This window comes from Drosophila pseudoobscura, chromosome X (assembly GCF_009870125.1).
Source record: "Drosophila pseudoobscura strain MV-25-SWS-2005 chromosome X, UCI_Dpse_MV25, whole genome shotgun sequence".
Lineage (NCBI taxonomy): Eukaryota > Metazoa > Arthropoda > Insecta > Diptera > Drosophilidae > Drosophila > Drosophila pseudoobscura.
In genome coordinates, this window is record NC_046683.1 from 21,523,777 (window position 1) to 21,548,180 (window position 24,404).

General features: G+C 47.0%; 3 protein-coding genes across 6 annotated transcripts in view; 1 reads left to right on the top strand and 2 right to left on the bottom strand.

The window, feature by feature from the left end:
- Positions 1-4: 4 nt before the first annotated feature.
- On the bottom strand, positions 5-1,141 carry LOC4816015 (leucine-rich repeat-containing protein 57). Its single transcript, XM_001355235.3, has one exon. It carries the CDS (start codon positions 856-858, stop codon positions 142-144), a length of 717 nt encoding a protein of 238 aa, XP_001355271.1. The 5' UTR covers positions 859-1,141; the 3' UTR covers positions 5-141.
- A 350-nt stretch (positions 1,142-1,491) lies between these two features.
- Positions 1,492-3,071, top strand: REG (proteasome regulator gamma). Its single transcript, XM_001355234.4, has 3 exons — positions 1,492-1,649; positions 1,713-2,215; positions 2,273-3,071. The coding sequence occupies exons 1-3, from the start codon at positions 1,594-1,596 to the stop codon at positions 2,638-2,640; spliced, it is 927 nt and encodes a 308-aa protein (XP_001355270.2). The 5' UTR covers positions 1,492-1,593; the 3' UTR covers positions 2,641-3,071.
- An 836-nt stretch (positions 3,072-3,907) lies between these two features.
- Positions 3,908-24,404, bottom strand: part of mew (multiple edematous wings) — a 47,269-nt gene continuing 26,772 nt past the window's right edge. The window contains exons 2-9 of one of the 4 annotated variants that reach the window (XM_033383115.1): positions 16,197-16,324; positions 14,741-14,770; positions 11,023-11,135; positions 9,104-9,237; positions 6,295-7,688; positions 6,057-6,196; positions 4,990-5,982; positions 3,908-4,908 (exon numbers count right to left, since the gene is read on the bottom strand). In XM_033383115.1, the coding sequence (XP_033239006.1) occupies positions 4,666-4,908; positions 4,990-5,982; positions 6,057-6,196; positions 6,295-7,688; positions 9,104-9,237; positions 11,023-11,135; positions 14,741-14,770; positions 16,197-16,324 (3,175 nt within the window). In that variant the 3' untranslated portion in view covers positions 3,908-4,665. Of the gene's footprint in view, positions 4,909-4,989; positions 5,983-6,056; positions 6,197-6,294; positions 7,689-9,103; positions 9,238-10,576; positions 10,828-11,022; positions 11,136-14,733; positions 14,771-16,196; positions 16,325-24,404 lie in introns of those variants that run through there. The other 3 variants (XM_033383117.1, XM_033383116.1, XM_033383118.1) reach the window with 3 other exon arrangements.

Below are 24,404 nucleotides of genomic sequence, written 5' to 3' on the forward strand. Positions count from 1 at the left end.
TATATGGATGGGTAGTTTGTCTTTTCTCTGTTTATTCTCAACGATTTACAATGAAGGCGTACATACAATTAAGCTATTAAATTAGTTTAGAATCATAAATAGGGGACACGAAGATACGTTTCCATGAATGGGAGGTGTGTTCTAGAACATCTTCTTCTTGACCGCCGTGTACCGCTCCATGTAAACATCATAGCCGTCGAGGTCGGTGAACTGCTTAGAGTTGAACAGATTTCCATCGACGGCAAGGATGCAAATCTTTGAATCCTTGAGAATGCGCGGCGTGAAGGCGATTGCTTGTAGACAATTTTCCTCGAGCCGCAGGGTCTTCAGCTTGCGACAGTCGGCCACATCTTCGGCCAGCGAAGAAATCTGGTTCTGATTGAGGTTCAGCTCGGTGACGCAGAGACTGCTCACCTCCGAAGGGACTTTAGTAATCTTGTTCCTGGAAAGATCGAGCACATCCAGTTTAGTCAGGCCGCACAGCATCGATGGAAATTCCTTCAGCTGGTTGTTACTCAAGTTCACCGTCTTGAGATTGGTGCAGTTGACCAACGTTTTGGGCAGCTGTGTCAAATAATTGTCCATCAGCAGCAGCACCTCCAGTTTCAACAGCTCGCCCACCACGGTGTTGAGCTCTATCAGGCGATTGCCACTCAGGTTAAGATGCTTTAGCAGCGTCAGCCGCCCCAGCTCGTCGGGCATGTGCTCGAAGCGGTTCTCGGACAGATCGAGCGTTTTTAAGACATTCGGATAGGCCTTCAGCTGGGGCGGAAACTCCTGCAGTCGCTGCAGTGAGATCTTTAGTATGCCCGTCTTCTGTGCCGTCTCCAGGTGCTGTTTGATTTGCTTGTTACCCATCTCCACCGCCGTCCGTCCTTAACAATATATGTATGCAAATGAAGTTAACTGCTGCTTTTATCTATGCAGATTAACCATGGGAGGGAGCCGCTCCCGAGCTCTGTTCTGTGGCAGCGGATGGATACTCTCAATTGGTACGTGTCGGACAATCATATACTATGCGCAATACATTATATTACAGTGTTCTTCACGTCCCTTATTTGTGTTGTTAATTGTTAATTATTTATGTGTCCTCTACAATGTATTTACATCGGTCATCGGAGGCGTGTAATATGCGAATATCGATAATTGAGCTGCAAAAGTAGTCATCCGATAGTTTCGCTGACTGAAGAATATTGGTCACATTCCACTACACATAGAGATTGAGTCTCAAAAAGATAGAGATAACAATTTCAGGACTAATCAACTAATCGAATCTAAAGTATATATTTCTTTCGCTCAAACTGGACGCTTTTCCCATAAGGATTTTCAAAATAAAGTGCCGATCAGTTCCGCTTATCGAACAAAAATACCGATATTTCTGTGTAGCTACCCTGTGCAATGATAAGCAGAATAAAAAGTCTAACGTCGAGAAACAACAACAAAATAGTGACAATTTTTAATTAGGAAAAGCAGTTTATTACATATCCAAATAAATAATATTTATATCTTTAATATTTTGGCCAGTCAAAAAAATATCAGTAACAAATATATTATCAACAAAAAATATATATCGATAGATTGATATATCAATATATGTTTAACATCCCTAGAGCACGCTGCCGAATAAATTCGCATCAGAGAAATTCTCGGTAAGTTTTCCGGCATGAACGTAAAACTATTAAGAAGCCAGCACTGACAATATACAATTGCAGCATCAGAGTGCCACTAGCTCAAGAATATAAAGTCTTAACTGTTTTGTTCACCGACTGTCGCAATTTTGTCGTCGACGTCGCCGTTTGGTTTTACCTTTTGAAAATTTCGCAACAAAAACTGACGACTATGCCGAAAGATACAGTTATCAAGGTGCAGGAGTATAAAGACACTCTGATCCAGAAGGCGGAGCTGCTGATTACCAAGTGTTTCCCGGAGAAGATTGTCCAGCTAAACGAGCTGCTCGCAACGCCCATGTTCAATGAGCGCGATTTTGAGGAGGTCCACCAGGATGTAAACATTCCGGTCCTGCCGGCAGTGCTAGCCAAAAACCACGACGAAAGCGCCAACGATGATCATCCGCCGAACAAGCGTGCACGCAACGATGTCATCGTCGCGGGGTCCCCGATACTGGCTTTGCCAAACGGCTCAGTGTCGTGCAACAAGCCACTCTGCGAGATGATCAAAGTCGTCAAGCCGATCATCCGTACTCTGGTAGAGCATTGTAAGTGAACAGCGTGGACTATGATTCACTTATACTAATTGTTGCATTTGCTTGCAGCCAATCTCTTGAAGATGTGGATCTCTTTCATGATACCGAAAATCGAGGACGGCAACAACTTCGGCGTCTCCATCCAGGAGGATACCCTTGCCGAAATCCAGACCGTCGAGTCGGAGGCGGCCGCCTTCTACGACCAGATCTCGAGATACTTCCTCTCGCGCGCTAAGGTCGTGTCAAAGGTGGCGAAATATCCGCACATCGAGGACTACCGACGAGCCGTCGTCGAGCTGGATGAAAAGGAGTACCTCAGTCTGTGGTTGGTGGTCTGCGAGGTGCGCAACCGCTACTCTTCGCTCCACGACATAGTCATAAAGAACTTGGAGAAGCTTAAGAAGCCACGCTCCTCGAACACCGAGAGCCTTTACTAGTGATCCATAAATACCTTCTTTTTTTTCTCTACCCCATACATACATATATCCTGCTCGAATGTGCCCTGGAGCAGGGTTTAGCAAGGCCCTTGCTCCAGCATAGAACGAGAGCTGGCGAACGAGACAGACCGAGAATCTTTTGACACATTGAAATCATACTCGATGCTTTTCCATTTTGAATTACAGATAAAGAAATAACAACTATGATTACAATTATTCTTACACATACAATAACAGTAAAAGTAAAGTTAATAGTGACTAGACAGCGAACAAAAGGCGAATTTGGGGGATGATTTCATTAACCATTTGTAGAATGTCTAGGGTAACGTGAAAGAAGTAACAAGCAAAAATTTGAAGATGTATAGATTCCAAGATTTGTGTCTATAGCTATACATGTAATAAATAAATCCAATGTTGCAAAGAAACAAAAACCCCGAAATAAGAGAAGATGCACACAAATTATTGTTACACTTGACAATTTTGTAATCTACAGTCTGTAATAAAAACCTATGTGACTTTTGGCTGAGTAAGCAATAGTATTTGATTTTATTTGTTATATATAATTTGGGAATTGACCCCGCTTTAAGGTGCGCGCCAAAAGTGTTTGATCCTGCAGCCCTGGTTCATCCAGATGCGATTTCTGGAGTGTCATAGCAATGACAGCCAGCTAGAGATGGGATTTTGGGATGGGCCTGGTTTGTAAGGCACGGAAAAACACGCCCAACAAGATTGTTGCACACCACAGCATATACTGTACACACTGTATGATGAGTGCCAGAATAGGCCCAACCTCAGTCAAATTTCAGCTGGTCACAGTGCGCGCCAAATGAAAATTCAAATCAAAATATGTTGGGCGTATGGTTTAAAAAATAATAGTATATTAAATAGATACAAAAGAAAAAAAATTTCATATTTACAGCTAGCATTACTGCAGTTACACTTACAGGACAAAGTAATATTATTTACAACTAATATAACTATATTTTTATCCCATACATACATACAAACAAACAAGAATCAATACAAGCATTACGTGTTGTCTCTCTCTTAAAACCTCTAAGAACCTACATATATACATGTAGATTAGGTCATAAAAACATATAAAAAAATATTTTGGGATGGACTTTCCCGTCCGTACGTCAGTTTAGATTATGCTGCTAAATGAGCAATGTAATCCATCGTATTCAAATAAATAGCTAAGCAGACACCCGTAAAAAGTGTGCTAATACTTTCGTATCCAGTGCATTGGTAATAAAAAGTCCCCGGCTTGTTTCGAGCCACTATATTTGCTGTTTTTGTAGATATTTGTGTCATTGGCAGTGTTTTATCATAGCAGGCTTCAACTGTATGAATATATTCGGAATTTGTTCTCCCTTAACTACTTACTGCTAGAGCTTAGCCTAGGTCGGGTCTGTGCCCTACATGCACGTACATACCAACGATACACATAACTACAGTTATACGAATAAGAAAATTTTTACACAGATTATCAACGTTTTGGGCTTAGCTAATCTTTATACCTAAAGGCACAGCCCGGCGGCGGGAGTCCCTTGTGCAAATACCTGTTAGCCCGGACAGATATCTGGAAAAACAAATGGAAATACCCCTAAGAATACCGGGCTCTTGATCCATCTGATCGATTAAGCAGATTTGCTGTATTAAGTAAACGAAATGGCACATTGAACCACAACCCACAATCCACTACCCAACGATCCTCGATCCCGTGATACCGCGATCCCGTGATTCCGTGATCCCGCGACCCCCAATTCCCTATCCACATTATATGTGTCCCCACCAGGTGGCACTGGCTTGGTAGTATCCATCGTGGCCCCAATTCAGAACGCTTAGGGGCGGCGGTGGCGGCGTCAGCGAAAGGATGTCCAGCTCGTTGTTGTTCGAGGATTTATGACGCCACCAGCGCTGGCCGTGCACCCGCTGTCTGTTCAGGAGAGGAAGCTGGAGACGGCGGCGCCTCTTCTTGGGGGCGATCCGGCGTGCCAGATCCCAGCCGACGGTGCCCTCTTGTTAGAAAACATGATGGGTGTTCTTGGCCGCCAGGAAGGGCTTTTCTTCGTTCATCTTCTCGAGGTTCCCACTGAGCGTGGGGTCCGTGGGCCGTATCCGCTTGAAGAAGCCGCACTTCCACAGGATGTACGTGAACAAGGCCAGTACCAAAACGCCCACAAGGATGGCTAAGCTGATGATCAGCCACGGTATGGCGGTGTCCCGTTGCTGGTTCCTAAGCTCAGGGTAGGCGCGCGTCTCGACCTGAAGGAGGGAAGAGGGAGAACAAATTTGAGGCACTGAACGTGGCAGTTCGGGTGGGTGATGCCCTGGAGCCGCACTTACCTCGATGTCGTTGTGTTCCATCACCTCGACGCCAAAGTCCTCGGGTATCTTGGCGGTGGCCGTAGAGATGATGCGTACCCGGTCTACACGCGGATACTCGCTGACGAGCGTTGAGTTCCACAGGCGCGCCTTCACCATAACCTGGGCCTCCGACCTGGCCGGCATATTGTAGATGTCACACTCGATACGGATGCACCGAGCCGTGCCTTTATTGCAGTCCAGCTCGACGATGTCCTGCTTCTTGCCGCTGCCGCTGGACCCCATACCCGCCGCCTCTGGCTCGTAGATGAGCCGCTCCAGGCGGGTCACTCGTTCTAGGGTGCTGCGTTGCTGCCTTGAGTGGGTCGAGTGGGTTGAGTGGGTTTGGTTCTTGTTTAGCTGTGAGCGACCATGAACCATCATGAGGGTGGCCGGCGCACCCAGGAAGCCGCTAGCCGACTCCTGCGACCCGCTAGCCAGCTTTAGGGGATTCACATACTCGGGCGCCACATGGCACTCGCCCACACCGATCTCCACGGTGGGCATTTGCTCCAGGTAAAGAAGGTACAGGTCCATGTGCCCGCGTTCCGGATCGCTGTAGAGGGACCACGGCCAGTGGATGATCATGCGCACCTTGGGCGCCGTTGAGGGGCCGTCGTTGAAGATGGTGAAACTGTGGTTCACCTGCGAGCCCACGTCGACCATCTCCATGGGCGAGTTGTCTGTCACCTGGCTGGCTCCGCTGTAGAAGCTCTGCTCGGGCATCGCCCAGCCCCGGAAGTGCAGCTTGGCCTGGCGCACCACGCTCACGCTGAGATTCCTCTCGGGCGGCTCGCCGCCCACGAGCTTGGAGGTGGTGTTGGCGAAGATGTGGAACAGCATCGAATTCTCGTTGGGCTCCAGACTCTTAGGCTGAAAACGGATGGTAACGAACGTCGTCGTTCCGCGCAACATCGGATTGCCCAGGCTACAGACCACCAAAGTGGTGTTGAAACTGTTGCAAGTGGCATTGGTCTGCGGGTAGGAAGAACGTAATGGAGTGAGGATTCGGTTCGGCTGATCTCTTGGGCTTGGCCGTGGGCACTTACCGGCTTCTTGGTGGCCACGTACGAGACGCCGGCCTGGTGGCTAATGAATAGTTGCGCTTCGTAAGCGGAGTCCGCCAGGTTGCTCACGCTAATTCCCACTTCCAGCTCAGTTTCGTCCAGGATTAGGGTGTACTTGTTGTCTGCGGAGAAGAGAGTCCACAGAGAATACGGGAAAACGCGAATTCAGGAAAGTAAGCAAAGCGATTCGGAAGAGGTTAAGCAGTTTCGCTATACGCACCTATGGCTGTGATATTTGGCTCAGCTCGAATAACCAGATCACTTTCGCAGAGATCGTCGTCGCCGCAGTCCTTCTGGAAGGTGCCCTCAAAGTCGATGTGGGCTTGCGTCTGGTCGAGCATGGGGTTGAGCCGAGTGAGGGCGGAGTCCGCGAGCGGTGGCTCCTCCAGTGTGTACTTGAGTCGGAAGCTGATGGGGGTCTGGATGTCGCGGGTGTTGGCCTTGATGTACCCGGTGACCATCTGGCAGGCCACGCGTCCGTCGGTTCGCACCTTGACCACGCGGCTAATGACGTTGCTCCGCTTGTTGTCCCGGTCAAAGAAGGCGCGTGAGAACTTCTTGAGGTGGTCGTAGGTCTCGGCTTCCACGCTGTACATCAGGCTGAGCTCCTTGGTCGAATCGTCGTATGGTTCGATGCTGCAGCAGGCCTCGAAGGTGAAGCAGGTCAGGTTGCTGAATGCGTCCGCCCGGCAACCCGGCTGGTTGGGGTCGATGTTGCGCAACTCCTCGCTCCGGTAACTCGTCTGGATGTTGATGATAGGTCGGGCCAGTAGCACCACCGTGGCCGACGAGTTGAAGGCACCCACCACCACGTCGGGGTAGGAGTTGCCGTCCAGGTCCGTGTTGCCGGCTATCGATATCCCAAAGGTGCGGATGGGTTGGCCGTGGGGCACTGTGGCTCCCAGTTCCGAGGCCTGTATGCGCTGGGCGGGCTTGTCGTTGAGGCCTTGTTGCGACCCCAGGTAAATGTACACAACTCCCTGGCCCTCGTAAGGCGCACCCACAGCGATGTCCTCGCAGTTGTCCTTGTTCAGGTCACCAACATTGGCCAGCGCCAGTCCGAAGCGGCTCTCCAGGGCCCCCGTCAGCCGCAGGGTGTGCCTCCTAGGCAGCGTGTCCTGATCGTTCTGGTAGACGTAGACGGCCCCTCCCTCGTTCTTGCCGAAGAAGACGGGAGCTGCCACAATCAGATCCGGTCGATTGTCCCCGTTGATATCCGCGGTGGTCAGCTCATAGCCGAAGCTCGACCCGAACTGCTCCCCGTCGATGATGAGGCGCACGGGTATCGGGTTGGTGTTGGCCTTGTCGAAGATCACCACCTGCCCGTGCCCATTGGAGCGGGGCGCCCCCGCTGCATAGCACATGTTGTAGCCGAAGAACCGTCCGCCAGTGACGGACATGCCCAGGTAGCTGTACTTATCCACTGGCGAGCTCGCGTCCGAGTGGTCGCTGTAGTAGGTCGTCTTGTCGCGGTGCAGGTACTCTCCCCCGATCTGCGTCACCCAGATGGAGCCCCGCCACGTGAACGGGCCCGGGGAGCCGAGCACCATCGTGTCATCGTCCAGGAGCGCCCCCGACGTTCCCGCCTGGCACAGTCCGTAGTCCTCGTGTTGCCTGAAAAAAACCGAGAAACAAACGAAAATTGAAATCGACATTAATGGATGACCTTGGTCAATGCCGTCTACCCTTCCTTGATTCTGGCTTCATTTATCATATTCGCGCACGGAGATTAGCCGTTTATCCTGTTACCCAAGCCAGCCAGGGTGACCAGAACCTGCCCTGGGAAGCTATTCCGAAAGGGATTGGTTTCCCCAAATAACATTAATAAGCAGATTGGACATGAATGGAAGAAAGCAAACATCTCCTGAGCTGACGAGCTATAATGGGTTCTATAATGTTTTCCGTGCTTCTCGTCACATTATGGTTAGGCTCTAACCTTCTATTTCGTTCCGTTCTCTATTTCCATCTTATCATTAAGACATTATTACCAGGGTCAACGCGATTCTCCTCCTATTCCCAAACGGTGTCGGGACATTTATAGATGACCTGGTTCAACCCCTGGACTCTTCGAGATCCGTATGTCCCCTGAAGCTCATCCCGTTGTCCCTCTCTTTTTGGGACACTAATGGATGACCAGGGTCAACTTGCTACTGTCTTGATACTGGCGGCATGGAGCTGGGACATTAATGGATGACCATGGTCAACATTAGGACTTCTCTCTCATCTCTTTCCCTCTGCAATGTGCCCTCTGAGAATGCCCGAATCGAGTTTGGACACGCGAGGACCCGCTCAATGAAAAATTGCATATCCACCATGCTGACAGGCCCGCGTCCCGACTCTACTCCACTCCACTTCAGTCTACTCCTCTCCCCGAGCCGGACATCCACCTACCGCTCCTTGCTTTTGGTCATAGAGTGGGCGCGGAGTGCCCCTCCTCCCGTCTCACTCCTGCCCCTCTGCCTTGTCATTTAAATAAATTAAAATTCACCTTTATGACTGCTGGCGTCCTGCAGTTGGTGGCCCGACTAGGGCCGACGTCATCGGTGTCACACTTGGAGCGAACCGTGGCCCAGCCCCGGCCCCGGTCCCTGCTGCTACACCCGCTGCATGCTAATTGGCCGAAAGCGAGCACGCGCTCACACACATCCATATGGACATACATATGTACAGACATATGTACATATCTCTTCATATCCAGGTCCCCATCCTGTCCGTTCCCTCACCCGCTCTGACCATTCATCAAGTGCCCGTCCCCGTCCCACAGATAATTCACCTTGACACGTTTTCTGTGGGTGTCGTGTCGTGTCGTGTCGTACGGTGTCGCATCGTGTGGTATCCCTCCCGCTCCGCAATCAAAAGACCTGACCCATGTCAACTGTCCCAGAAGGATGGCAATGGCTATGGAAATGGCCAACCTGTTATGATAAGCCTATAATCCCGTAGATTGATTGATTGATTGATTGATTGGTCAATAAAGACGGGACAGGTTCACGCTCTACGCTTCACTATGATGCTGGCTGGGTACTCACCTCTGCACAGGGCGACCCTTGCACGGCTCGTGCACTTCGTCAAACTGCAGGTCGTTGGTAAGGACGTAGCACAGTCCTTGGCCATAGCGGTTCTCGCGCACAATGTACATGTAACGGTGGGCACACACGAGCACCTGTACAAAGAGGAAGTAGAAAAGAGGATTTATGATACTTGACGATGTACACTACTGGCCAAAATAATAAGTACACGCTTATGAGCTTTCTTTCTTTCACGTTCTATAAACCTTTTCTAATAAACATAATTAAAAAATCAAATTTACTTTTAGTTTTCTAACCTACAATAGTCAATAAAAATGTTTATCATAAGCATTTTTCATTTCAAATATATATTTTATGACCGATTAAACCTTAAAAACATAAACAAAGGCTGGCCAAAATAATAAGTACAGCAATTCTCCACAGCGAAAAACTAAAAGCGTATCAAAATTTGTCCACTTTTTTCTAATAATTTATAATCTTTTACTAGTATCCTATATAGGAACACCTATTTTGGATGACTTCGTCCATTCTTCTTGGCATACTAGCAAAAGGTTTGCGGCAAGTCTCCACTGGAATCTCATACCAGGTTTTTTGCACAAATTCTCCACAATTCTTTTCCTTTTCGAAAATTATTTTTACCAATTCGACGTTTAAAGTCACCCCAAAGGTTTTTTAAATGGAGACTGACTTAGCCAAGCCATAACGTTTACATTTTTCCCGTAAACCAAGCCTTCACCACCTTTGAGGTGTGCTTTGGGTAATTTTCCGGTAGAAAGACCCATCTCAAGCATTTCTCAGCATTTTTCCTCAGCATAAGGCTGTATAATGTCTGTCAATATGTTTTTATACCCGAATTGGATTTTTCTTTGCCAGTTTGAGCGTATATGGCCTTGGAAGACATGAGCTGATCCTTTTTTGCAAGACTGATGATACGGGTGTCCGTTGTTTTGTAAAGATTTCTTCTTCCATCCTCGATTTTCAATAAGCACTTTAGATATTAAAGCATTCTGAACATAAAATACCGAGCGTCCAAGACTTTTCGCAATTACCCGGAGATTTTTCCTTTCTTTTTGAAGACTTATTGAAAACTTATTTTTTCCAGCAGTACGGCCTATCTAAAGAATTTTTTAACTCTCATGTACTTAAATATGAAGGAACTCAATAAAATTCAACAATCCTTTGATCAAATCCTTATCTAATCCTTTAAAATTTATAAATAACAGTGTACTTATTATTTTGACCTGACCAAAATGCCCATTCAGCAAAAATTTAAGCATAGAATTTTATAAAGATTTTTTATTTTTTAATTTTTGATTTAAATATTTGGCAAGACTGTATGTAACCTTTCCAAATATAAGCAATTGGCATCCATTTACAAAAATTCGGGCTATTACATAATAAACTAGCACGACACCGATATAATTATTTTTTTGGCCAGTAGTGTACTTCTACAAGGAGAGATGGAGGGCGTACTTTCACGTTTCCTCATTAAACATTTAAACAGACAAGCAGAGTAGCTAAGTATCCTCTTTACGGAAGGATATGAGTGATATCCTGTTCATATGTCCTATCATATGTACATGTTGTTAGCTTCAATATCAAGTCAATTGAATTGGTGTTCGTCTGGTGTATGTCTGCACTCCTCGCAGGTTGATTGGAAAACTCACTCTCCACAGCTCTTGAGTTACTTCTATTTACTTCCAAGATCTTCCTAGAAACATCATGATGGACACCGTTCCAGAAGGACAAATGATGCTCACCACAATGAACACTCGGTTGAGCAGCCAAGGAACCTAGACCCAACTCCTCCCCGACATATCCCGGAGAAGTACTGGATGCCTGGATGTCCCCTGCAGATGGTCTCTACGAGCTTTGCGCCGCTGGTCGCAACTGTACCCATGCCCTTGACCTTGACTTACCTTGCCACCCGATCCGTTGGCCTGGAGCGGGTTCGATCGCACCGTGACGCCCATCCACTGTCCCTCCTTGATCTCGTCGCTGGAGGGCGGTGAGAGGACCTCGCTGTCGTATGCTGTACGTTCCGAGACGTGCGAACAGCGACAGGAGCGAGGTGCCGAGTGAGAGAAAGGGAAAGAGAGAGAGAGAGGGGGAGAAAGAGATACCGATATGTTAGCAAGTGTTGAGAAAGAGATGTACAGTGTGTGTGGTTGGTGGATATGTTTGTGTGGGTGTGTACATGTGTATAGATTCATGTGTGTGTGTGTGTGTGTGTGTCAGCAACAACAACAGTAAAACATCAATATTAACAACAAGAACAATAAATAAATCATTAACTTGTAAGTGTAACAGTAGTGTGTATGCATTATTAACAATAGTTTCGCACGAGTAATAAAATCATTCTCATTTACACATATATTTATGTACATACATATGTACATATATGTACATATGTACATACATCGGTGGGTTTAAAACTGCTAATTATAAGTGAAATGCAATAGTTATTAACTAATTATTAGCAGCTGATTTTGGCCACAATATGTGTGTTCTAAGTGTGTGTGTGTGCGTGTGTGCGTGTGTGTGTGGGGGCAGGGAAGACGAGAACCTGAAACTGGAGCCGGAGCTGGATGCACACATGTGCACCGCTGATTGGGAAACAAAAAAGAAAGCAACAAAAAGGAACGAAAGAGAGAGAGAGGGCGTCGGGTGCCGAATATTTGGATACCCTTTGATCGGACAGCAATCGATTCTATTCAACGGAGTATGTTTGGTGTTCATTCATCGTATAGTGTCTATTCATCGGCTCTGTTCTTCCTCAATCCGTTTTCAATCGAATAACCGTGCGAACGAAAGGGCGAAAGAGCAATGTTGGCAGCCAAAGCGATAGAGAGGGAGAGGGAGACCGAGAGCGAGAGCGAGAGAGCCGAAACGTAACGAAATTGATTTAGAATGCATTTTAAAGCATCAAAGTGTTGAAATATGATAAATGATTATTACACTGGATGGGGAGATGGAGTGAGATCCATCCACACACACATAAGTGCATGTTTATGTACATATGTATGTATGTACATGCATAGGTACCTACATAGGTGGGCGAGAGAGGCGGGGTACGGCACTTAAGCGGCATTTTCTTTTCGTTTTCTTCGGGTTTCTTCGCCTTTCGTTGCGCTGCGGTGCCCTGGGGCGTGGGCCGTTCTTGACGGGTTTGACGCGCTTAAAACGCGCCCCGGTGGGGCCTGCCAGTGAAAGTCGCCTTCCACGCAGGCGCGCAGCTGGAAGCGCTGCGCACATTTCCCCACCGCGACCCACGCACCCCATCCGGATTTGATTGGCCCAGCACCAAGTGAACTTTGCACTTTGCGGCGCGTCTTTGACATTGGCAAGAGAGACGACAATCGCGCAAGAAACAGGCGAAGAAAACCCAAGGAATGCAGGGGCTGCTGCCAGGGCACCCCGAAAGCGTATTCCGAGTTATTTTTTACTCAGGAATTTGCATTCTCAAATTTGCAGTTATTTTTATGCCTCTGCCAACATTTGTTTTTTTGTTTGTTTTTCAACAAGTACATAGTACGTACATACATATATGTATACATACATACATATGTAGCTTTGTGAAATTTGTCACGTTCTGGGGCGGTGGCGTCGCAGACAAAGTCTTGAGCGGCCGCCACGCTCTGATTGCCAAAACAGCGACAAGAACGAGTGGGGCACGGAGCAATGGAGCAATGGAGCAATGGAGTGGCCGAAGCCAAGGAGTCGAAGATTTTGGTACCCCCAAAGCGAGAGATATGATATGCTACAGTCATTGCGATCAAAATTAAATGGGCTACAACCACTTCTAGCTGGATTACGTTTCGGGAGTTCCTTGGAAAATGGAAAAATATGGACATAAGTATGTATTTATGTATATGTATATAAATGTAGTGATATGAGTCCGAGCATGAGGCTCCGCGTTGCAAGTATCTGAGCAAAGAGCACATACCCTCTGCGCAAGGGTATGAAAGTGGAAGTGGAAGAATTAAAGAAGAAAGAAGAGTCAAAAACACGGTCACAGTGGTGTGCTCAAAAATGCAGTCGACCCAGTTGGATGGGTCTTCGTCGGGGGAATACTGAGGAACGGCGGGGCAAAGCGCAAATGGATTTACATGCCTCCCATAATCGTATGTTCATTTATGATCGAGAGAGAGAGAATGGCAGAGCGATATATGTACATATGTACGATTCTGAGGGTAATTACTGCTAAATGAGTCCCCAATTGGAGCCGCCAAAAAAGTGAAGCGTGGAATAATCTTCAGCCCGGACGGAGGTGGCATTCCGGGAATCGGCTCGGGCATGCAGAGGAAATGGCCAACATGTGACGCCGATAATGAAGTTGTTGCTGCATGGAAGCATCGAAGCGTGGAACAGCACACCCTCGCACCCCCGGGCCTGGCAGGCTATCGCCAATCCAAATATTGAGCCAAGCTCCTTCTCAATGGGGAGACATTAAGTAGCGGGAACTGGCCTTGAGGCGTACTCAAACATTTGGGTCGACTGGGGGGGACTATTGGAACATATACAAAAATATGTACATATATATGTACAAGAATCTTCTCAGTACATATGTACATCTGTTCAAATACAGTGCGTTTCATTGCTATGAAACTATAAGTCTCGAGTTCAATAAGTTTAAGTTAAGTTTCCAAGAAAAGCTATGGGCTAGCTATAAATTGCATCGAATAGTGAAAAGTGCAGCATTTATCGGGCGGTAGCCTGGAAACCCCATGGAAGGGTAGTTATCGGACAAGAATCGGTTACTGAGAACTATCGACTGGAGAACGTCGAAAATGTTATCGAAGGGAGAAACAAATAAAACTAAATAGGTTCCAGCGAAATGTACAAGTGAGCAAATCAAATACTAGGCGAGAGCCACACTAGAGGGCCAGACCTCCATTCCAGCTTCCTGAGCAGATGGCTGGGACCTGGTGAGCTAGCTTCACCTCCATGGTGCAATTGTTATTAACGGTGAATGATACCTTAGACTAATCGCTTATCGAAGCATCCATAATTATGTACATACATATGTATAAGTGTGCTTAAACTTAGCTAGCTCTATGAACAGTGGGTAATATACATATTGAATATTGGTTATTGGTTATTGATTATTGGTTATCTGATTAACTGATTGCGCGCGTGCGTGGCAAGTCAGGAGCAATAACTAAAGGTAGCAATAAGAAGTGAGTGGCGGCAGCATAGAGTGATTACGGCGATAAGTAAGCAAAATGGCAGCCATAGGCATGCGTGTGCGTGACTGTACATTCGGTGATCGCTGATATATGTTGCTGTATGTATGTACAAACATGTTTGTAAGTATTATGTGCAAAGGCGAGCGATTCGAGTGCACTGAGTATATCACTGAGTTAATCAATAAGAAATCAATCCGTAAGTAAACCAAATCGAAGCGCAAACCAAAGATATGAATGAATACTTAATACATTCGTATGTATGTATCTATGTACATATGTTTGTATGTATGTATACATAAATAAAGATATATTGCAGATCAAATACAGAATACAGAATACAGAATGGGTGTTAGGAATTGCGATGAAATGCTTAGTCCTGAGATGGGTCGATTTTAGTGGGGTTTAGGTTTGTGGGCAAGACAACAATTAAAGCACCCATACCACTTACGCTTATTAATCTCATAAACTCCGCTCGATGCTAAATGATTCGTTCGTTATCGTTATCGGTATCGTTATCGTGATCGAATTGCATATATTGAAAAGAATTTTGGTCAGTATTCGGAAAGTTGGAGTGGGTTGTAGTCGAGATTTGGGTTTAAGTTGAGGTTTTGGTTGAGGTTTAGGTTTAGGTTGAGGTCGAGGTCGAGGGGGACCCGAGTGAGTTTCCCAGTTAGGCGCACCGAATATGAATTTCGATTTATTTTGTTCGCGGGCAGAACCGAAAATCAAGGGGTAGAAAACGAAAAAACGAAACAAATATAGGGAAGAAAAAAAAGAGAGTACAAAAACAATTAAAAAATCAAATTAAATATACATAGTAGATCTCGATATCGATATGGTGGTTCGTAATGACTAAGATGCTAGGGCAAAAGTGGTTTTCTATACAATATTTACTAGAATATGTAGTGCAGAGGCTGTGAAGTGGTTGATTGAGCTCTAGATTCAATGAGTTTCAAATCTGTTGACAACATTCAGCGTATCCATAAGCTGAACTATTCAAAAATGAGTTATGAATGGTTCCTTGATTTGAATAATTCATTGTTTCACGAGCCAATGAGCAACCAATCGATTGAACAATTCACCAACTGGTCACAGCATCCTTTCCTATAACTAAAAACTGAAAACTAAAAACTGATAACTGAATAGTTTCCATTATTGTTAGAAAAGTTTAGTCACAGATCTCTGTACAGCATTTGGCAATTGTTTATGTACAATTTATTGAGTGAAAGTAATACTATCTATATACGTATGTATCAGGAGAAACGAAAAACTTATAGCGCAAATCGCCCGAGTGGAATGAAGATTGTTTGGTTTTGGCCTGGTCGGAATGGATCTTTTGACCCCGAACCGGTGTTAGTTACATGGGGGGAAGCATTCTTTATCGAGGAGCACTAGGCCCAAGGAGGGAATCCTACAGTTGCAAATGTACATCCATCCATATTGTCTTTGGTATTGGAGTACATATGTACTCGGTTGTATGTATGTATTTATTATTAGTATAACTATCCAAGCTTTTATCGGTTCAGATGGCACAAAACAATCAACCTTCACCAACAGAAAGATTGATAGAGATAGAGATTGAGATTGAGATTTAGAGAGATAGAGACAGAGGTGGAAAGATACCAAAGCTTGGTTAGTAGTTATCGACTAACTGGATATTATATACGTACGATTTAAATAATTTGCTTCTTAACTAATCAGAGTCGGAACAGAGATCCTAAATGATAAACTTAAGAGGTTGATGTACAGAGAAAGGTCCACTTCCTTTAGTTCCCATATCGGGCGTTATTCCTCGCCTCGGAACCAGAGCGTTCGTTCACTGTACACGCATACATACATATGTACTTAGGGATAGATATATAGAGATCCTAGTCACTGTCAGGAAATCAGAGGCGGTCACTTACAACGTCGTCCATCGGTTATCACCTGTTCGCAGTCGTCGAACCTCTGCGTTATGGGACACCTCCAGAGGGCGCCCGAGTGTGAGGTGTTCGGCTGTCGATTGTGATCCAGGGGGGCACCCACCAGCAGGCTGAAAAGCAGAAATCAGATCGTTAGCATATGCTCACATGTATACATGTATGTACATGCATGTATGGTATGTATATTCTATGGTACTATATACTATGGTGCATGAGTATGGAGTATCGAGAGAGAGGGGGCAACCGCAAGCGTTGAAGCGATCTGCGGTCAGTGCTTGGCTTTCCGCTAATTGCGGGTCTGCTCGGCATGGGCATGGGCATGGGCATGGGAATGGGAATGGGCATGGGCCACGCCGTTCTGTAATCGATTTGTAGGTGGGCACTGAGACACGGCTCACGACAAGCCCGACTTGGTTCAATGCACTGCGCTCCGCGCTTTTTTCGGGGCTTGGCCCTGCCAAAATGTAATTACTCGAGGCGATAAACGTGTGCAGTCTCTTGAAGGGACAGTCTGTTGGAGGTGGGGGCTGGGGGCAGGGGGCAGTGGGCGGTAAGATGTGAGTGGGAGTCACGGAGCAGGCAGTTGCTGGGCGCGTCTGCACGAAAGATGGAGCTAATGAGCAGGCCCCGGAGTAGAGTTGAGGCAACAAAGAGGTTGGAGACGGAAAGGGAATCGGAATCGGAATCGGAACCGGAACCAGAGTACGTTCTATGCTCGTAGGAGAATTTTGAGGACAGAAAAAGGAAGAGAACGCAAATAAGTAGATATCGAAATAAATACGAAATCGAGAAGAAAATGATTAAGATAGACAGATAGAAAGAAGAGGATCAAAAGAAGAAAGGGTCCACCGAGAAAATGGACAGAAAGGAGCGAGCAGGAAGAACAAAACAGTGAAGAGTAGGCCCAGAAACTGGCGAGGCTGGTCCAAAGTAGAGATCACAAGGAAACCAAGTGGCGAAGGAGGGGACGCGGAGGAGCATGAAGCGCTGCACCCACGCTCTCGCCCGCAGTCGCGCTCGCTTAACGTGTTCAACATGAATGTTCATTATCCTGGCGGCAGCCGTAAGCTCAGCCATAACCGACAGCAACAGCTACACTAACGACAGCAGCAACAACAACTGCAGCAACAACCTCAGGCAACAACTGCAACAACTGCAACAGCGACAACAACAGGAATCGCATGTACGACAACACACGAAACACACGAAGGCGAGGAGTGGGTTTATGGCGGCCATTAAGTGGCACCTACACACCACACCACACCACACCACACCACACCACACACATAGATACTATAAACCAATACACACAGACACAGCATTGGGCACGGCAGCAAGAAAGAGTCAAAAAGAAATCTTTAAGTGCCTCAAAGGCAGAGCTGGTGGCCAAATTGCCAGCAAGAGAACGAGGGCCGACAAGGTGGTTTGAGGAGTATGGCCACGTATAGTATGAATCGGCATCGTCTTCCAGTTTATGGGCGTGTTCGAAGCTATCGCTTTTGTCACCACACAATTGACACATTAACGACAAAAACAACGAAAAACCCTCAAGAAAATGTCATCTCAGAGAGAGAGAGAGAGAGAGAGGTTAGAGCTCTTAAACACGCTAAGAATTTGCATCACTCAATGAAAGGATGGCAAGCAATAAGCAATGGAATTAAGCCTCAAGCACTGAGGAAGGAGAATAAGGAGTTTCGAACTAAAAGGAAGATTCTATTAGAGTCCATTGAGGGCTCATTAGAAGTAGTATACCTCAAGGGACACATCCAGTTCAATCGGAAAACACCCATCGAAAGCCGTCAGAGACGACTAGAGCTAGGTCTGCTTCCTACCTGTCTTCAGGGAGATCGCCTGGATATCTGTACATGTTGTGGCCATTGCCGTTGACACTCGACCAACGCTAAAGAGTTGCAACAGTCTCAATTCCATTGAACCCTGTCCCGACCCGACCCGACCCAACCCGACCCGACCCGTTCTCGTTAGTTTTATGGACTTTCGTGTCAGGCTGGTCTTTTCTCTAAGGGCTGTGCTCATTTAGCAGGTTGATAGTTTTTGGTAATGAAAAGTTCGCCGAGGAGAAGGAGAACGAGAGAAACTGGGACGGCCAAGCCTGACATAAATCTGGTCACAAATGCCGCTGGCCCATAAATCTTTGGCATGGCCGAGAGTCTATAGAGCTGATTTAATGATCTCCCACTGTCACTGCCGCTGCCGCTGCCGCCGGCCCCTGCCTCAGATGGAATTCCAATCGCATCCAATCCCATCCAATCCCAACGTCTAGCGAGGGACAGTTCGGAATTGAAGTTCTTTGATTCTGGGATGGTGGCTCGATTCAGTCCGAGCTCGTTTTATGGCACTTGCCACTTAGCTTATCAATTAGCAGCTGGATGAAAGGAAAGCAGGGCAGAGAGGGCCCTGGTCTGGGTATACTCGCAGCCGTTTGGCAGTGGGACTTGGGATCAATTATCGCGGCAAATGGACGAATGGATGAAAGACTGCTCTGCTCGACTTGAAGCCAGCCCAAAGACCAATTATAAGCCCCGATGAGGTTGACGTCTGATGAACTTTGGGAGTTCCATCTCGGGAACGGGGGGTTTCGGGCTCCGAACGGTGGACGGGGGCACCCTTGGCGACGTCTTAGAATGCGTTTAATTAAATTTGAACACTAATTGCCGCTATAAGGCGGCGCGCGTGTCGTTTCAATTGCCCCACTCCCATTCCCACTCCCAGAGCTACGAAGAACCCTTTCAAGTGGTCGCTCTTCGGATCGGCTTGCTCCGGGGCCCACAACACCCCATCCAAGGCCTGAATCATCTCTCTTGCACCCCATCCCCCCACCGCCCATTCCCCGGCCGCAGCTGGAGAGACTCTTGTGAGAATTTGATTGTTTGATTGCTGGAGTAAAGTGGTAGAGTGGTGGAGTGGTGGAGTGAATTGCGGAGCAATGGGCTCTAATCGAAGAATCGAATTATTACTTGTGCATGAGCGTTCCGCTAGGAAAGGGGAATACCAGATTATTTAGATATGTACACACTTAGATACATTTTTGTGCCTGGACCAAAATGTTCCCATTGGTATCATTTGGATGGATAATGGAACTGAAAATATAACTCATTGCCGCCTCCCTCGGAACTAGTTCGTTTTGGGCAAGGCAAGGTTATAGATACATACATACATACATATACATATGTGTGGTTATAGATAAAGTTGCTTTCATTTCAAGGAAAGTTCATAGGTTGAATAAAAGAGAAAGAAATAAGGGGAATTCAATCCGAAACAAAGCAAAATTAGTTCTCTGCGAGAAGTTTGATTTCGGATAAGAAATATAGGATTTTCCCACATTTTTCATATGTGTACATAATCCGAAAGTTGGCACAACCAGCGCATACCTCGGAACTGTGTCTCAGGTATTCAGGCGACTTTTGTAAGGAAAACAGTAGCCTCTCTTGTGGGAGGCACAGCAGAAAGGGGGCAACTAACTAACATGCAACTGGAAACTAGTTCGAGCTTACTCGTATATTTAGATTTATTTTCATTCTCCCACTCCAGTCCGCTCCCCTCGAGAGATAATAAGCTCGAATTCTGAGTACTTTTCGTTGACTTCTCAGAGCCCCCCCCAACATAAGAAGCACTCCTCCTGATTCTTAGACCCCCAGCCAACTGTGTTTGTCTTGTCGATGTTTTCTTTAGACTCTTGCCTTTTCTCGACTCGATTCGGCTCGATTCGGCTCGCCTTGGCTGCTATTCCCTCTGTTTGTGTGTCTTATTAGTCATGATTATCACAAGTGTTTCCAAGTGTTCGAGTCCAAGGCATCGAGTCCCCCCATATTTTCTTGGTTTAAGTGCTGCAGCATCGAACAACCGAGTCTCGGGGACCCATCCCCAATACCAATCCCATTTTTATCTACATATTTATTTATTATCATTCGCCGCAACACAAATACAAAATTTCATTTAATTTTCATCGCTTTTGGCCTGTCAACTATCATTCCTATTCCATAGACCCTCCCTTCCCTGCCCTTCCCTGCCCTACCCTTCCCATTCGTCTCTTTGGTATAAATATTTATGCTTCTTTTCGAGCAGAGTCCCAGAGGGGCTCCTCTGTTTTCTTCTGATCAGCTCTGATCCAGCCTGATCTGTCCTCTTCTGGCTGCTGGCATTCGATTAATTCGATCCATTTCCGGCCAACGGATGCCGCAGTGCTTTCGCAGCCGGCCTCTTGGCTGACGCAATACGAGTCGTATCCCCGGATACTCGTATCTGGTGCTATCTCATATTTGCATAGCGCTGATTACGCCGGGTGTCACCTGGTGAGGCGCTGAGGCCCTCTAATTAGGCCGCAGGCCAATCGAGGTTAGTCACGTCCTGATAGCCGGCCCTCAGAATGGGGTCTCTCATCTCATCGCATATCGGTTTGTCTCTGCCTTCCAGGAAAAACTGAGGAGGGGTTGAGGAGAGGCAAACGTGATTTGCAGGACACTTCCTGCTGCGACAGGATGAAGTTATCTGGCTAAGGATGAGGGCGAGGCTGTGGATGAGGTACCTGGTACCTGGTGCATGGTTCCTGGTTCCTGGTTCCTGGTACCTGGGCTCTTGTTACCTGTCAGATCGAATGGGGCGATAGGCGACATGCGGTGTCGTTTACCTGCAGCTGTCATGCAGGGGAACAGCAACAAACAGAGGTGCCAGCTAGGGAAGAAGGAGCTGAAGCTGAAGCTGAAGAGGATGAATATGAATACTCGTATGCGCACAGGAGTGGGGCACAATCAGCAAGCAGGGCAGCATTTGCGTCAAATCGGAATGTCGATTCGGTCGCTTACGGATTGACGATTGCCCCCACACTCTAGCGCTGCCACTGCTTGGAAAATTTTAACCAAGGCGCGGGCCGAGCTAAACTGACAGCCAAAGTGACCAAAATCAAATTACGAAAATAGCAGCAGAAACAGAAACCGAAACAGAAACCGGCAAAAAGAAACAGCACCAACAATGGCACCAACTGAATTACCAATGCCTAATTCAATTTACGCATTAAGTCAACGACGAGGGCGATGCCGATGACGCTGGCGATGGGGATTGACAGGCATCCATCCATCAAACACAAGAGTGAGAACGATTGGGAAGTCCGAATTCCCAAAAAGAAATCTTTGGAAACTACGACACATGAAATTGGAACATGGTTGAGAGTGTAATAAAGAGCGGAACGCAATTGAAAAATACAACAAATCGAGAGCACTTGAAGAACTCTAGCAAGAGCTTGCCCTTTGGGATGGTGGGGGAACACGATCCCTGAGTTCAGTTAATATGCAACCATATTCGGATAATATATTCGGACTTACTACGTAGCAATTTGGAAAAGTGTCAAGTGCAGCAGAGGGACAGAAAACACAGGAGAATGGAGTCCAAACACGGGGTGTCCCTCTGGGAGTTTTCTCGGTGCTTTGGATACCGCTTTGCCTGCTCCAATGGCGATTATATTCTGTAAATCAATCCCATTTTGAGGTTCGTCCACATCTTGTTTGTGGGGATCCCATTTTGCCAATCTCCGTGGCAGGTTCATTATTTCGTTGGCCATTCATTCCATTCATTCCATTCCACGTCACTCGAGAATACTCCCTGCAGTTCATCCCATCACGTATGTAGATTGTTATATTATTCATTTCAATGGCACTCCATTTCCCTGCGTTCCACTTAAACCAGTTTCATTGCCCTCCATTCCCATCGTCGTCCCCCATTCATTTTATGTGATGTACCGCTCTGTTCCAGGAGCAACCCTGCCCCACGATTTACAGATATCTGGTGTCAAGTGACGCAACATAGCCCAAGCCATAGCCCAAGAGATTTGTCACTTCAAAGAAACTACAAAATACGTCTAACACCAAACTGTGAAAACGAAACTGATTCCGATAGATTTGTCGGCTTTTCTTTCTTTCAAAAATCTTGGGGCCCGCCAATCTCCCGCCAGCCCCCTCTTGAGGCGACTCCAGCTTAAAATTCAAGACGGGCAGTCACCGAAGACGCATAATTTGATGGGATTTGGTTAAGTCATCCATTGTCAGAGAGAAGAGGAGGAGCGAGGGGAACGAGGGGAGAGGGCTGTGTTGTGCTTGGCCGTGGGCTTGGGCGTGGGCGTGGCATGTCAAGGTGTCGCCATGACGCGCGTGTCCAAAAAAAGCCGAGGAGATTTCTTGGCCGAATGAAGTCATGACCGGAACGGAGGGACCCGAGGCCCTCAAGGGTTTTTCTATATTCTATTCATTTTGCCTCAGCCCACCGAATCGCGCGCTTGTATATAGATATGGATGCCATTAGCTCGTCATGCATTTGGAAATGCTTGGGACTGCTTCCGCGGATGTTTCAATTTGCACACTGCCAAATCCGTAATGAGAGACAGGCACGCGCTTCCGCCTTGGGTCGAGCATACAAAATGTGTCCATTAACTGGCCGCCCTGCCCCACAAGAAGAGGCCACACCAGAAGACTTCAGAAGTGGGAACAAGGCCTTGCGTCGTTCAGATGGCCGGAGACTGCCCAACAAGTTGCAAGCAACATGAGGAAAGCACGTCCTATGGTCGAGGCGGGAAATACTCCGACACAATACCCTGATCGTTCCCATCATGGCTGTACATAGTGAAGGTATCTCATACGGGCACCAGGCGGCAAGCCAACCCCCAACGAACCGAAACTATGTGTGTACAATAGAGAGATATTACCTGAACGAATTAAAAATTAAGTGTATCTACAGCCCTGACGGAGTAGATCGTTCCACGAACTTCATTGAACATTTTTCTGACCGACATACGAGTAACCTTTCGGGAGGGTCTGAAAAAACTAGGGCTACAAGCAAAAGCCGCAAACTACGCATTTTACCATACTCTCTCATCTTCCCTCTCCACTTCCACTTCCGACTAGGCCCTGACCTGGCCTCGCTCCATATTTGATTGGGTCATCGCTCACGGCTGGTTAATTTGGCCAACCGAACGGGAAATTGATGCAGGAAATGCAGCTGGGCAGGGCTACCAATACCTCTATCCTCTAACCTCTAACTGATCCCCTTTTACTGATGGTGTCGGACTCCACGTCCCACCCAGTTCGAGATGGAGAAGATCGGACTGCGTCGCGTCGCTTCTGATTAATTGTGGGTCAACACTGACGCAGATGCAGATACAGATACAGATGATGATACAGCTTATGATGTGTGTTATGAAAGTATATGCTCGTACATATATGGATGTATGCATGTGTGTATGGCTATCCACTGGAGCGTTAAATTGCCACAGTAGCTGGCTCTGCACCCGCTTAACCGCCTACCATCCAAGTGGCGGTCCAACCGGCGATCCAACCAGCGACCCGATGCGATCCGATCCGATCCGATCCATTCATCCATCTATGGGACACGAATACCCATACCCCTCCCAACCAGCAGACGTAACCCAAGTAGCACAAATTGGCCCGCTGGCTTTGTGGTGGCTTTTCAGCTTAGCGCTTTTTTGTGTGGTGTGGTTTGGGTTTTTTTTGTTGATGGGTTTCGGAAAAGCTATCCCCCATGCGCTATCGATGGCAACAAATTTAATTTCAATTTAAATTTCCATTTCCCCCCACATCCCCATTCCCCCATGAGTTCCTATTATGAAAATTGATGGCAAGGTCAAGCGATGGGATCAGCGCTGGGAAATTTGTCTTTCTGCCGCTGCTATCACATCTGAACTCTGTTGCAGGCTCTGCTTCTGCTTCTGCTCCTGCACCTAATTTACCCCTTTCGTCCAGTACCGTCCAGTACCGAGGGAGCCTTTGATGGGTGGCGTATAGGTCGTCCAGAGCGGGTCGGCCACAGTCTCCGCTGTTGAAATATCGTCTGTGATTATGTACTGGCCTTATGTATGAGCCCCTGCCCCTGTCACCTAAGTCCCTGGTTCAGCCCCTGCCTCCACCTCTCAGCCGTCATTGTGTGGGGCTCTTTCCCACTCTGCATCGCCCTCCCTTGATCTTGGGCTTGTTCGATCATAAATTGTTGAAAAACAAATTGTTGTTGCCTTCGGTTGCACGGAGTGGGGAGTGGGGAGGGGGTAGAGTGTTTTTGGGGTTACCAAGTGAGAGGTGATTAATTCGATAAGTTGGACGATAAATATCGGCTGTCACTTAACGGATGCCATTCAGTAAATCGTTATCTTTCCGAGATGTTCAGCAAGGCAGA

Excerpts from the sequence above, each read along its gene's own strand:
- LOC4816015 (XM_001355235.3), bottom strand. The coding sequence starts at position 858 with ATGGGTAACAAGCAAATCAAACAGCACCTGGAGACGGCACAGAAGACG.
- REG (XM_001355234.4), top strand. The coding sequence starts at position 1,594 with ATGTTTAACATCCCTAGAGCACGCTGCCGAATAAATTCGCATCAGAGA. Across the intron at positions 1,650-1,712 it reads TCGCATCAGAGAAATTCTCG|CATCAGAGTGCCACTAGCTC; the intron begins GTAAGTTTTCCG and ends ATACAATTGCAG. Across the intron at positions 2,216-2,272 it reads CCGTACTCTGGTAGAGCATT|CCAATCTCTTGAAGATGTGG; the intron begins GTAAGTGAACAG and ends ATTTGCTTGCAG.